The 13,098-nt window shown below is 43.6% G+C and overlaps 1 protein-coding gene across 5 annotated transcripts in view; it reads right to left on the reverse strand.

The window, feature by feature from the left end:
- MTMR14 (myotubularin related protein 14) overlaps positions 1-3,233 on the reverse strand; it is a 48,438-nt gene extending 45,205 nt beyond the window's left edge. Inside the window, exons 1-2 of one of the 5 annotated variants that reach the window (XM_043989454.1) lie at positions 2,938-3,230; positions 608-756 (exon numbers count right to left, since the gene is read on the reverse strand). In XM_043989454.1, coding sequence (XP_043845389.1) covers positions 608-756; positions 2,938-3,120 — 332 coding nt within the window. In that variant the 5' untranslated portion in view covers positions 3,121-3,230. Of the gene's footprint in view, positions 1-607; positions 757-2,937 lie in introns of all 5 variants that reach the window. The other 4 variants (XM_043989445.1, XM_043989437.1, XM_043989464.1 and 1 more) reach the window with 4 other exon arrangements.
- Positions 3,234-13,098: the final 9,865 nt, after the last annotated feature.

Raw genomic sequence — 13,098 nt, forward strand, 5'->3', positions numbered from 1 at the left:
TGGGGAAATGAAATGTCACCCAACAGAAATAACACAACTACAACAAAATCCAATACTATGAGAAAAGAGAAGGCACTTAAACTATCACTTATGTGCTTGGAATTGTGATCTGACACAGCCCTTATTGCCTCATCAATAATTCCTCTTTTGCCTGAACACCCCTAGTGACTATATAAATCCCTTTTGGCCCACAAAGAACCATGAGCACCTTTATATCGAGGCTCTTTAGCCCCTAATTCAGTAAAAAGACTCCTATCTGTCCTCAAGTGGGGAACTGATGACTGAGGTTTCCACATCAAGGGTGATGACTTTGTAAGTCTTAGGGGCTGTTTTTTTTAGTCTTATTGGTGGTGATGGGGGTTCCCCCTTTAAATCAGCTTAAACCCCAATAGCTGAATAGGAATAATGGATGATGAAAAAAAAAATCTTTGGTACTATATAAATCCTACTCCAGAAGCTTCCTATCAACAAGAAAAAAAATGCAGTGAAAATACTCAGTGACCCAATGAAGGTACTAGCCTATAATAATAGTTGCCCAAATTCGGGTCCAGCCTCAAAGCTGAATCTCAGAAAATGCCTTACATATCCATAGTCAGTAAACACTTACGTGTCTTTCTCTTTCTCTGAGCTCTCATACTCCAGGAACACAATGTACCGGGGATAGTGGCCACAGATTTCTCCATTCACATTTTGGATCACACTATAACAGTAATCTCTGCCAAACAACTCTAGACATCTCTTCTCAATTCTTTCAACCTGAAAAGAGATTAAAACCTAAGCACACAGTATAGTTTTTACTGGGCACACAGCTTTTAGAAGAATTTGTCACTGTAGGATATCCATGGGTTAACTTACCTGAAATATATATATATATATATATATTAGGCTTGTGTACATTATTCCACCCTGAGTCCCTATCTATTCCTTGCTAAGAATAGATCTATAGACTATCGTATCTGTCTTAATTCACAAGACTCAATGGCCCAGGGCAGCTAGGGGGCCCTGGATTCAGGAATACCCGAGTTCAAATCCAGCTGTAAACACTTGACACTTAATAGCTGTGTGATCCTGGGCAAGTCACTTAACCCCCATTGCCCTGCTCCCTCCCTCCCCCAAAAGAAAAGACTCAATGGCCCTAAATTGTTCAGACAGGCTAAATATCTAGTCAAGGAGATTCTTAGAGGCAGAAGTCTAAGCACAGAATTCTTTTTTTTTTAGTGAGGCAATTGGGGTTAAGTGACTTGCCCAGGGTCACACAGCTAGTAAGTGTTAAGTGTCTGAGGTTGGATTTGAACTCGGGTACTCCTGACTCCAAGGCCAGTGCTCTATCCATTACACCACCTAGCTGCCCCTAAGCACAGAATTCTTAATAACCTATTGCTTATGGATAACAGGGAAATCACTACTTTAAATTGTTCTGTCTACAAGCTAGGTAAAGGCTCACTGAGAAGGAATTATATGATGTATGATATCTGTCAAAGACTGCATGGAAACAAACAACTGATTCTGATTCAAACAGGTGTCAAAACAGTAATGTAGTTAGTAGATGTGACCTCAGGATATCTTAGGAGGGTAAGTCACAACCTTTCTGAGAAGTAAAAATGAAAAGATAGTACTTCTACTAGAATTCTGAATAAAGTGTTGTCAACCTTAGATAATTACATTTAAGTTATCATTAATAGTATGTTCCACAGCAAACGTTAAGGATCTTTCCATCGCTGAGCCTCCCGGAAGTAGATAAAACTCTCAGATGCTCAGTGGACATAAAACTAACTGACCCTTCATAAACGAAATAGAGAGACAGAAGCCCAGAGTAAACAGAAAACAAAATTCACTTTGGACATTTTGATATACAGAGGGATATAGAATACTGTCTTCAGTGAAGGAGTCCTTTGGCTGAATAACCTGCAACCCCAAAAGGTTTAAACAGCATGTCTGGGCAGGTACAGAAAATAGGCACCTACACGACCCAAGCCAGAGCTTGCCCATCTTAACACCCAGAAGCATACACTGAAATACCTACCGAGACACCTATCAGATACAGTCCGACAGGCAACAGGCATTTATTCAACTATTACTACATGTCAGGCATCGTGCTAAGAATACCAAGAAAGGCAAAAGACAAGTCTCTGCCTACAAGAAGCTCAGTCTAATGGGGGGGGGGGGTAGTCATCCCCTCCAAAAGAAGTATGAACAAAATATAGACAGGATAAATTGGGGATCGTTTCAGAGGGAAAGCACTAAGATTAAAGAAGGTTTTGATCCTTTCTTGTTCAACCCCTTCATTTTAGTAAGTTAGGAGAACTCGACTGTCTACGGGGGCTGGCACTAAGCTAATTACAGAGGAATACAAAGAAAGACGAAAGATAGCCCCTTCCCTCAGGGGGCTGACAGTCTAATGGGAGAGCCAAGAGTCAAAACAATCAAGTACAAACATGATACAGACAGGACACCCCTTCATGTCACAGATAATGAGAGCAGGGTGCATTTATGCGGCGCACCTGCTGGGGGAAGCGGCATGCAAACGAGTTAGAGACCCCTGTGGATTATTTTAAGGTCACTGATTGGGGTCACGAGCCGACACGGGGTAGAGGTGGAGCTAGGGGTCTTTAAGAAGCGCAAGGAAGAAAGTCGTGGGCACCGAGTCAACAAACATTTATTAAGTGCCTACTGTGTTCGAAGCTTTCTTCCAGGGGCCGACGGTCCGAAGAGGCGGACCGCGAGCCCCACAGAGAAGCTCTAGACGGGATAAGGGGGCCATCAACAGGAGGAGGGCCCCAACACGAAGCTCGCGGGAAAACAATGAGCTACAGCTCACTTGGGAGGCCAGAAAGAGGAAGAGGAAGAGAAAGAAAGCCCGGGGGCGGGAGGGTCCGGGCCCCGGAGGCCGCCGCTCCCCCGCGGCCCCTCGTCCCCTCCCCGGCCCCCGGCCCGCACCTTGGCGTTTCCCGCGCCGCTGCCGCCGTCCTTTGCCCGGTACTGGGTCCGGGAGAACTCCTCCAGGAGCTCGGCCAGCCCCGGCTCCTGCGGCGGCGACGACGAGGACGACGACGACGAGGAAGCAGAGGAGGAGCCGGACGAGGGCGACGAGGAGGAGGCGGCGGCCCGAGCGCCGGCCATGCCCCAGGCTCGTGTCCACCTCAGCGCGCCGCGCACCAGCCCATGCCGCCGGGCCACCTGCCCGCCCGCCAGCCCGCCCGCCCGGCTCAGCCCAGCCCAGCCCGCGCTCCGGACCCACACCGGAACCGACCCAGCCCCGCCTTCGTCCCCCCGCCTCCCGGCCGCCGCTGCCACTGCCACAGCCAAGAACGGCTCACACTTCCGCCGACGCCCACACCGGATGTTTACTCCGGCCCCGACCAATCGGCGTCCAGAACACGCGCCCCGCCCCGCTAATGACCCGCCCATCCACCTCCGCCCCCGCCCCTCGCCGTGGAAGAAACCACGTGTGGAGAGTTACGGGGAGCGGCGGCAGTCCTATCTCCACGTGCTTGGTGGTCTGAACGAAATTGGTCGAAACCATCGACGCCGCTTTGGGGATGAAGGAAGAGAAGGGATAGTAGGAACTCCCCACACCTGGAGCCAACAGTGGCTGGGAGGCCTTAATCTTTGCCACGTGCAGAAGCTGTGTCTTCTTGGTAGCGGCTTGTGTCACAAAAGGACAAACATCCCGGCTGGGAGTCAGACGTTCGGTCAACAAGCTTTTTATTTATTTATTTATTTATTTTAATTTTCCTTTAATTATTTTTAACATTCGTTTTAAAAATTGAGTTCCAAATTCTTTCCCTCCCTCCGGCCCCTTCCCCACCCGTTGAAAAGGCAAACAATAGGATACCCACTGTGCATGTGAAGTCGTGGTAAACATGTATTAACCATCAACAAGTATTTATTAAGCACTACATATTTGCTGGCACTATGCTAAATGGTGTAGGTGTCCCCTCCACCCCGCCAAAAAAAAAAGAAAAGAAAAAAATAAGAAAAAAAGGCCAAATGACAGTCCGGCTCTTGAGGAACTCGGAATAATCAGTGTAATGCAAAAGGGGAGGGGGCCAGGAGAGGGGGGAGGAAGAGGGAGAGAGAAAGCTCTAGAAGGGATCTTCGAGCCAGCTGGTCCAACCCAATCCCCATCACTTTAGAGATGTGGAAAATGAAATGCAGGTACATTAATGCACTAATGCTGTAGTGTGGATTGTTCAGACTTTCTGAAAAGCAATTTGGAGCTGTACAGCATAAGTCACTAAAATTTGCATATCCTTTGACTTAACAATACCATACTAAGCTTATAATGCAAAGAAATTGAAGAGGAAAAAGGACCCTGTGTGTGTGTGTGTGTGTGTGTGTGTATGCATACACATGCCATACACAGGGGTCTTTTACCTCTTTGATATATATATATAGAGAAAGGTACAGAGAGAAAGGGCCCAAGAATGCAGAGGGAGTTGTCTTTCCAGCAATGTCAGTCTCCCTCCTACTTTACCTACTCCAAAAGTTTTCCTTACTTGACTCCATAAAACCCTAACTCTATTATGAGTTCAGAAGGCAGTGAGATGTGTTTGTAAAGAGCACATTGAGGGGGCAGCTATGTGGTGCAGTGGATAGAGCACTGGCCCTGGATTCAGGAGGACCTGAGTTCAAATCTGGCCTCAGACACTTGACACTTACTAGCTATGTGACCCTGGGGAAGTCACTTAACCCTCATTGCCCTGAAAAAAAAAAAAGAGCACATTGAAGTCCAGTGACCTAGTTTCAAGCCCCAACTTTCCCACTGATTTGTTTGGTCACCTTAAATAAATGATTTAATTTCTCTGACCTCTGTTTGCTCATTTACCAAAGAAGAATCATCATGACTTCACTGCCCAGCTCATGGGGATGTTGTGGGATTCTTATGTTGCTGGAAGAAATTCAGAGTGGGACCATTACCAACCCAAATCATGTCACCTCAGATGGGTCTTCTCTCAAGGCCACATTCAGGTCTTCCTGACACCAGGCCTAGCACTCTTGTCAAAAGAGAAAATCTTACAATTAGAAGGGATTTCTGAGGCTGTCTAGTCCCACCACTGCCTAACTGAGAATCCCATCTAAAACACTCTGCAAATGATCATCCCAGAATACCTCTAGCACTATTAGTATCTCTCCCTACTTGGATACTCTCTCTTCCTTTAGTTTTCAGGGCAGGGCAGCTAGGTGGTACAGTGGGTAGAGTACTGACCCTGAAGTTGGGAAGACCTGAGTTCAAATATCACCTTAGACACTTACTAGCTGTGTGACCCTGGGCAAGTCACTTAACCCCAATTTCCTTAAACATCCAGGGCCATCTCCAGTTGTCTCAATATATATATCTTGTCACTGGACCCAGGTGGCACTGGAGGAGAGAGTGAGGTTGGTGACCCTGCACTGCCCTCCCCCTCACTTAAATCCAATTCACTGCAAGTCATGACATCACCCTGATGTCAAGGTCCTTTTCTAGAACATAGGTCAAACAACAAGCTTTCTGGACACCATTTTTTCTTGGTTTTTCTACCTGTTGTCTTCTCCATTTCTACAATTCGTTCATTATCTTTACCAGCATTATCAATTCAGATTTCTCATTGGCCAGTTCATTATCCATCTCCAACTCCCTAAAGATGGGTGTTTCCCAAAGCTAAATTGGAGGCCCTCTTCTCTCTCCACAATTCATTCTTTGCTAACCTTATTCACTCGGAAAGGTTTTTCATAATCCATACACATTCTTCCCAAATCCATAGAGCCAGCCCTCATTTGAACTTTCCTGAGCTCTAATTCATCATCTCCAATCTTCCTGGTAAGTAGGCACTTCAGCCTAAATGAACTTCTCCTACCACTAAGATCACATGGACAAAGCCAAACTCATCTGCCTCCTTAAAAGTCCATCTCTCCTTGCAACTTCCTGATTCCTCCCGAGGTCAGTACAATCTTCAGGGACACTCAAGCTTGAAACCTTGAAGTCATCTTTGATAGCTCCCTCTTCCTCACTCCCCACATCTACCCACTTGCCTACTACCTAAATCCATCCCTTTTGTTCTCTATTTTCTACTCAGCAGCTCAAGCCCTTATGACCCCAAATAATTTAATGGCCTCTACCAGGCCATTAGTCTCTCTCTTCTTTAATTCATCCTTCATGTAGATGTCAAAATAATCTTCCTAATGGACAAATCTCATCATGTAATCTCACTACTTTAAAACCTTCTGCAGTGCTCCATTGCCTTCCAGGGTGAAATGCAAACTCCACCGTCTGTAAACTTTGTTTAAAAAATTGGGCATAAGTATTTCAATAACATTGGATTCCTATGTGTTCCTCCTACGTATTTAGCATTTTGTGCATTTATAAACATAATTATGAGAAGGGGTTCGTACCAGGAAACAAAAAGATTCAGATGTCCTAATCTAGAATAAGGTCCTTTGTAATCCTGCTCCCACCCTCTTTTCCTCATCTTGTTTTATTGTACTTCCCTTTATTCTACATTCTAGTCAGATTAGAACAGTAGCAGTTTCCTATCTCCTATCTTTGTATATTCCCATAGGCTATCATTTCTTTTTTATTTAATTAATTAACTAATTTATTTATTTATCTATGTGAGGTAATTGGGGTTAAATGACTTGCCCAGGATCACACAGCTAGTAAGAGTCAAATGTCTGAGGCTGGATTTGAACTCAGTTCCTCCTGAATCCAGGGCCACTGCTCTATTCACTGAGCCTAGCTGCCCCAAGGCTATTACTTCTATTGCCATCCCTGGAATGCATGTTCTTATTGCTTTTCTGTCATGGGATCCCAGCATCATAAACCCAGAGCTGGAAGAGACATCAGAGGCCATCTAATCCAACCCCCCTCATTTGACAGATAAGGAAATGAACCCAAAGAGGTTTGACTTCTTCAACATCTTACAGGCAGTAAGCATCAGAAATGAGATTTGAACTCATATCCTTCAACTCCCTAATTAATGCTCTTTACATTCTACCACACACACTGTCAAAATCGTTTTCCTCCTTCAAGTTTCAGTTCAGGTGCCACCTTTTCCATGAAGCCTTCTCTGATTACCTCAGTTGAAAGTGTTGCTCTATCCTAAAATGTCCTAGATTTCTTTATCTGGATCTCTCCTTTGAGCTTGTTATACCCTTTCTTGTGTCAGACTTATCTGTATGCATGTCATATTTCTCCACCACCCTCCTACTGGGTTGTCCACTCCTTGAGGGCATAGGAGAAGCAGCATGTAGGAATGTATGGGGGGCAGCTAGGTGGTGCAGTGGATAAAGCATCGGCCCTGGATTCAGGAGGACTTGAGTTCAAATCTGGCCTCAGAAACTTGACACTTACTAGATTTGTGACCCTGGGCAAGTCATTTAACCCTCATTGCCCCACCAAAAAAGAGAGAGAGAGAGAAAGAAAAAAAAGAAATGTATAATGGGAGAATTTATGATGAGGGAGTGAGCCCTAGCAAGTAAGCAGGGTCAAAGAACATTTATAAGAAAGTTATAACATGAGAGTTACAATATACAAGCTTCCAGGAAAAGATTTAGAGGTAGGGTTCCCAATCCACTGGGTGGATCATCCAGTGGAGAATTCTATTGATACAGATATGGACCAGACTCAAATAGGATAAAAAGATATTCCTGAGTTGTTGTCTGCTCCACAGAAGAGAGCACCCACACTTATCCCTCATTGCCCCACAAAAAAATAAAATAAATAAAAACAGGGGGCAGCTAGGTGGCACAGTGGATAAACCAGACCTGGATTCAGGAGGACCTCAGTTCAAATCTGACCTCAGACACTTGACACTTAGTAGCTGTGTGACCCTGGGCAAGTCACTTAACCCTCATTCCCCTGCAACAAATAAAATTTTTTAAAATGATACGACAGATTTAGCAAATAATGAAATCTAGAAATGAAAATATGACAATCAAATTTCCTTAGCACTAATGTTCAAATACAACAAATTAATACTTATTTGCACTTTTAAGGTATTTAAAGCATTTCCCTCATATGCACTTCCCATCTTCTAGATTCAAGTGGACATCCTCTTGGGATGGGAGCTGAGTCTATTTAAGGGGCATTTAAAACCTTCCACAATCTAGCTGTAGAACCTACCTTTCCTGTCCTATTTCATATTACTCCCCTCTGTGCACTCTGTATAACAGTCAAATTGGTCTGCTAATAGTTCTCAGTATGCCACATTCCATCTTCCATCTCTTTACCTTTGTACAAAGTAAGCGTTCCCCATGCCTGGAATGCACTGCTTTTCTCACCTCTGACTTATCCTTAGCTTCCTTCAAAGCACAGTTCTGCTACTGCCTCCTATATAAGGCTTTCCCTGAAGCCCTCTCCAGTGAAATTACTTTGTATTTCCATCATATTTCCTTATCTGTGTACACTTATCTGTGTACAGAGCTATCATATCCTCCTAGTAGAATGTAAGCACCTTGAAGGCAGAGATTTTTTCAACTCTTGGTTTTGTATCTCCAGTGCCTTACATGTAAGAGGTGGGTTTTGTTTTTGTTTTTTGTGGGGCAATGAGGGTTAAGTGACTTGCCCAGGGTCACACAGCTAGCAAGTGTCAAGTGTCTGAGCCCGGATTTGAACTCAGGTACTCCTGAATCCAGGGCTGGTGCTCTATCCACTGTGCCACCTAGCTGCCCCAAGAGGTGTTTAATAAATGCTTGGTGAAATGACTTTGTTGAACTGTAAGCCTCAATCTTGTTGTTTATACAGAGAAAATTTATTAAATACTGTTTATTTTCTCTGCTCCCTTATCTGATCTTCTCATCTCTATTTCCTGGGATGATTGTGGTCCCTTCTTTCCAGACTTGCAAGGATCTGGGTTTGGCTGGGACATTTTTTTTTTCTTGGAGGCCATGTTCTCCAGGAAACCTTTCTCAATTGAGCTCTTCCCTGACTCCTCACCACTTAGCATGCATTAAGCACTTACGTTTTATGTGGAGTGCCCCGTAGCTTGTGAACCCCTGTTGTCTTCCAAAAGTTCTCAAGTCGTTTTTTTGGAATGTATTTGGATATATATGGACGTATTTTTCCATAGAGATAGTGATTCAGCTCCCAAGCCATTCCACAAAAGCCTATTTATGTAGTTGAAGCCTACTGGAAGTGAGTAGAAACAAAGAATCAAAGGATGATTTGTAACACTGTTTCTATGAGAAACTGCATTCTGACTTTAAAGTGGAGAAGCTCTTGTCCTGTCACCTTAGCTGTGTACCCTTAAGCAAGTCACTTCCCTTCACTGAACCTCAGATTCTTTCTCTATAAAATGAAGAAATTGGACTAGGTGATATTTAAGGTCCTTTCCAGCTCTGAAATTCATTTTACTAAATGCCTACTGCATGCAAAACACTGTTATGTTTTAGGGAGGACACAAAATTTAAATAAAACACGGACCTTCCCCTCCTTAGGTGGGGCATTAGATTTCACAAGGGATTTAATTCAATTCAGACATCTACTAAATACCAATTTCTATATGCAAAGGATTATTTTTTAAAATTTCTGTATTAGTCATGTTGTGAAAGAAGAATAAAAAACAAGGGAAAAACCTCAGAAAAGAAAAAAACGACAACCAAAAAGTAGAAACAGTATGGTTCAATCTGCATTCAGAATCCACAGTTCTTTTTTCTGGATGTGGAGAACATTTTCCATCATGAATTCTTTGGAATTGTCTTGGATCACTGCACTGCTGAGAAAAACCAAGTCTATCACAGTTGATCATCACACAATGTTGCTGTTACTATGTACAATGTTCTCCTGGTTCTGCTCACTTCACTCAGCATCAGTCCACTTAAGTCTTTCCAAGTTTTTCTGAAATCTGCCTGCTCATCATTTTTTTTTCCTTTGGCATTGCACCATTGTTTACTACCATTACATCACCACAATGAGTTTGGTTCCTTCTTATATGTAACAAACCTTCCTGAAAAATCTGATGTCAATTATGCAAAGATGAAATATGCTCAGTAACTTTTCCAAGAATGGTAGGGTACTGTCCCTTTCTCTCACCATGCCTAAGGTGCTACATCTGGATCCTCTTGGACTCCATCCACCCATCCATCCATCCATCCATCCATCCATCCATCCATCCATCCATCCATCCATCCATCCATCCATCCATCCATCCATCTATCCATCCATCCCTTTGCCTCCATCACTGTGCTGTCCTACTCTCTGTGACACTACAACCTTCTCAGTTGGGGTTCTTGGCCAGGTTGCTTATCGTTTCTTACAGCACAATAGTATTCCATTACATTCATATACCACAACCTGTTCAGCCATTCCCCAACTGATGGGCATCCTCTCAATTTCCATTTCTTTGCCACCACAAAGAGATCTGCTATAAATATTTTTGTACATGGGGGTCCTTTTCCCTTTTTTATGATCTCTTTGGAATACAAACCTAATAGTGGTATTACTGGGTCAGAGGGTATGCACAGTCCCATAGCCCTTTGGTATGCAAAGGATCCTTGAAGAAATGAAAACAAAAATGAAAAGATCCCTTCCCTCAGGGACTTTCTATCCCTTTGAGGGTGTTCAGCAGGGACACAGATAAGTACAATTCAGGGTAATTTGAGGAGGCAGTTAGCCCTAGTAACTAAGTGGGACCTAGGAAGGCTCCACACAAGAGTTACAATACTCAATATAGTTTGATAAATATATTGGAGAATTATACCCCAAAATGTGCTATATGAGGTGGGGGGCATTACCAACTAGGATTAATTACAGAAAACTTCCTGGGTGAAGTAGAATTTTAATTGGATTTTAAAGGGTGGGTAAGACTTCAACAAGTGGAGAAAGTGCATCCTGGACATAGGTAACAGTGTGAGCAAAGGCATGGAGAGATGTTGATCATGTTTGGGGGGGACAGAGATTTGTCTGGTTCTGTTGCAACACAGTGCATGGAGGATAGTAATATGAGATAAGACTGGGAAGGGTACCAGAGCTCCCTTATTAAATATATAATATATATGTATGTGTGTGTGTGTACACACACACACACACAGATTTATACTGCAAGTATCCAGAGAGAATCAATTCAAGTACAAAAGAATTAGTCAGGATGGCACAAGGCCTGGCAGCTTCTGCTAAAAATGAGAGGACATCTTGGAATAGTGGTTCAAAACATACAAGATAAAGGCTTACAACCAAGAAAAAACTTAACCTTGCAAAACGAGGACTATATAATCTTTTAGGGGAAAAAATTGATGTTTAATAAAATCGAGTATGTTCAAGTATTTCTGATGAAAAGACTAGGGCTGAGAAGCTTTGAAATATAGACACAAAAGACCAGAGAAACTTACAATGGTATGTTGATTGGAACAATTGGGAGGAACTCTCCACATCCAGAAAAAGAACTATGGAATCTGGTTAATTTTTTTTTTTTTGGTGGGGCAATAGGGGTTAAGTGACTTGCCCAGGGTCACACAGCTAGTAAGTGTTAAGTGTCTGAGGCCGGATTTGAACTCAGGTACTTCTGAATCCAGGGCCAGTGCTTTAACCACTGCACCATCTAGCTGCCCCAGAACTATGGAGTCTGAATGTAGATTGATGCATACTATTTTCACCTTTTTTTTCTGTTTTTTTTTTGTTGTTGTTCTTTCTTGTGGTTTCCCCCTTTTGTTCTGATTCTTCTTTCATAACATGACTAATGTGAAAAAATGTTTAACATGGGGGGCAGAGCCAAGATGGTGGAGGAAAGACATTAAATGCACAGGGCTCCTGATACAATCACCCCCAAAATAGCAATACAATAACCCTCAGGGCAGAAAAATACACAAAAATATGGGCTGAGAGTTTTTTTCCAGCTATAGATAGATTTCAGGGGGCCATGCTGGGCCACGAATAAAGCCTAACCCTGCAATCGGGCCGACACACCAGACTCCCGCCAGAGGAATTTGCCCCAGTGCCTCTGAATCAGCTGCAGCACTGGTGTCTTCTGGAACCGAGCACGTGGTTGGCCTGGGTGGGGGTGGGGTATAAGTGCAGGGGTACCAGTGGACTGGGGGGAAGGATTCAACTGTCCCACCCCAGCGGGGAACCAGGAAGAAATCCTGAGTGGTGGGAGATCCAGGTGGGGGAGGGGAGCAGGGGAGCAGTCTCATCGGAAGCTGAGAGCCATACCACAGAAAGCTTTGCTGGTTGGTTGCTTAGTAAATAGGCCTGAGATTATCTCCCGACCTGAGAACAGGCCAGGTGAGATTAAAACCTTCCCCTCCTCAACCCAAAACACCTGGGACCCTCTTGAAGCTGAAAACAGGAACGGAGCAAGAAGCAGCCCCCCCCCCCACTTCCCCCCTCCACCCCCATGGAGAATTTAAAATCAAATGAAAGCGAAGCCAGGCAGGCTGAGAAGAAGCCCAACCATCCCCCGGGCCATGCTGTAGCTTGAACAGTGTGTCCTGGAAGCAGAGCCACACTTTAAGAAGGAGTTAAAAGCCAAAAAATAGTAAGCCAGGAGGAGTAGGCAGAGAAAGCAGAATACCATCAAAGACTTCTTTGGGGTAAGGTAGACCACAATACAACCTCAGAAGAAGAAGATAATAACAGGGTCAAAGCTCCAACATCCAAAGCTTCCACAAAAAATATGAACTGGTCTCAGGCCATGGAAGCTCTCAAAAGGGACTTTGAAGAGAAAGTAGGAGAAATAGAAAGAAGATGTAGAGAAAAGGAGGAAAGAATGGAAAGGGAAATGAGAGATGCAGGAGAGTCATGAGAAAAAAATCAACAGTTTGAAAAGCCAAAGGGAAAAGGAGATTTAAAAAACTGTCTGATGAAAATAACTGCCTAAGAATTAGGATTGAACAAATGGAAGCTAGTGACCTTATGAGAAACCAAGACACAGTAAAGCAAATCCAATGGAATGAAAAAATAGAGGGCAATGTGAAATATCTCCTTGGAAAAACAGCTGACCTAAAAAATAAATCTAGGAGAGAGAATTTGAAAATCATTGGACTATCTGAAAACCATGACCAAAACAAAAGCTTAGACACCATCCTCCAAGAGATTGTGAGGGAAAATTGCCCTGATATTCTAGAAGTAGAAGCTAAAATAGAAATTGAAAGAATCTACCGATCACCTCCTGAAAGAGATCCCAA

This window comes from Dromiciops gliroides, chromosome 1 (genome assembly GCF_019393635.1).
Source record: "Dromiciops gliroides isolate mDroGli1 chromosome 1, mDroGli1.pri, whole genome shotgun sequence".
NCBI classification, from domain to species: domain Eukaryota; kingdom Metazoa; phylum Chordata; class Mammalia; order Microbiotheria; family Microbiotheriidae; genus Dromiciops; species Dromiciops gliroides.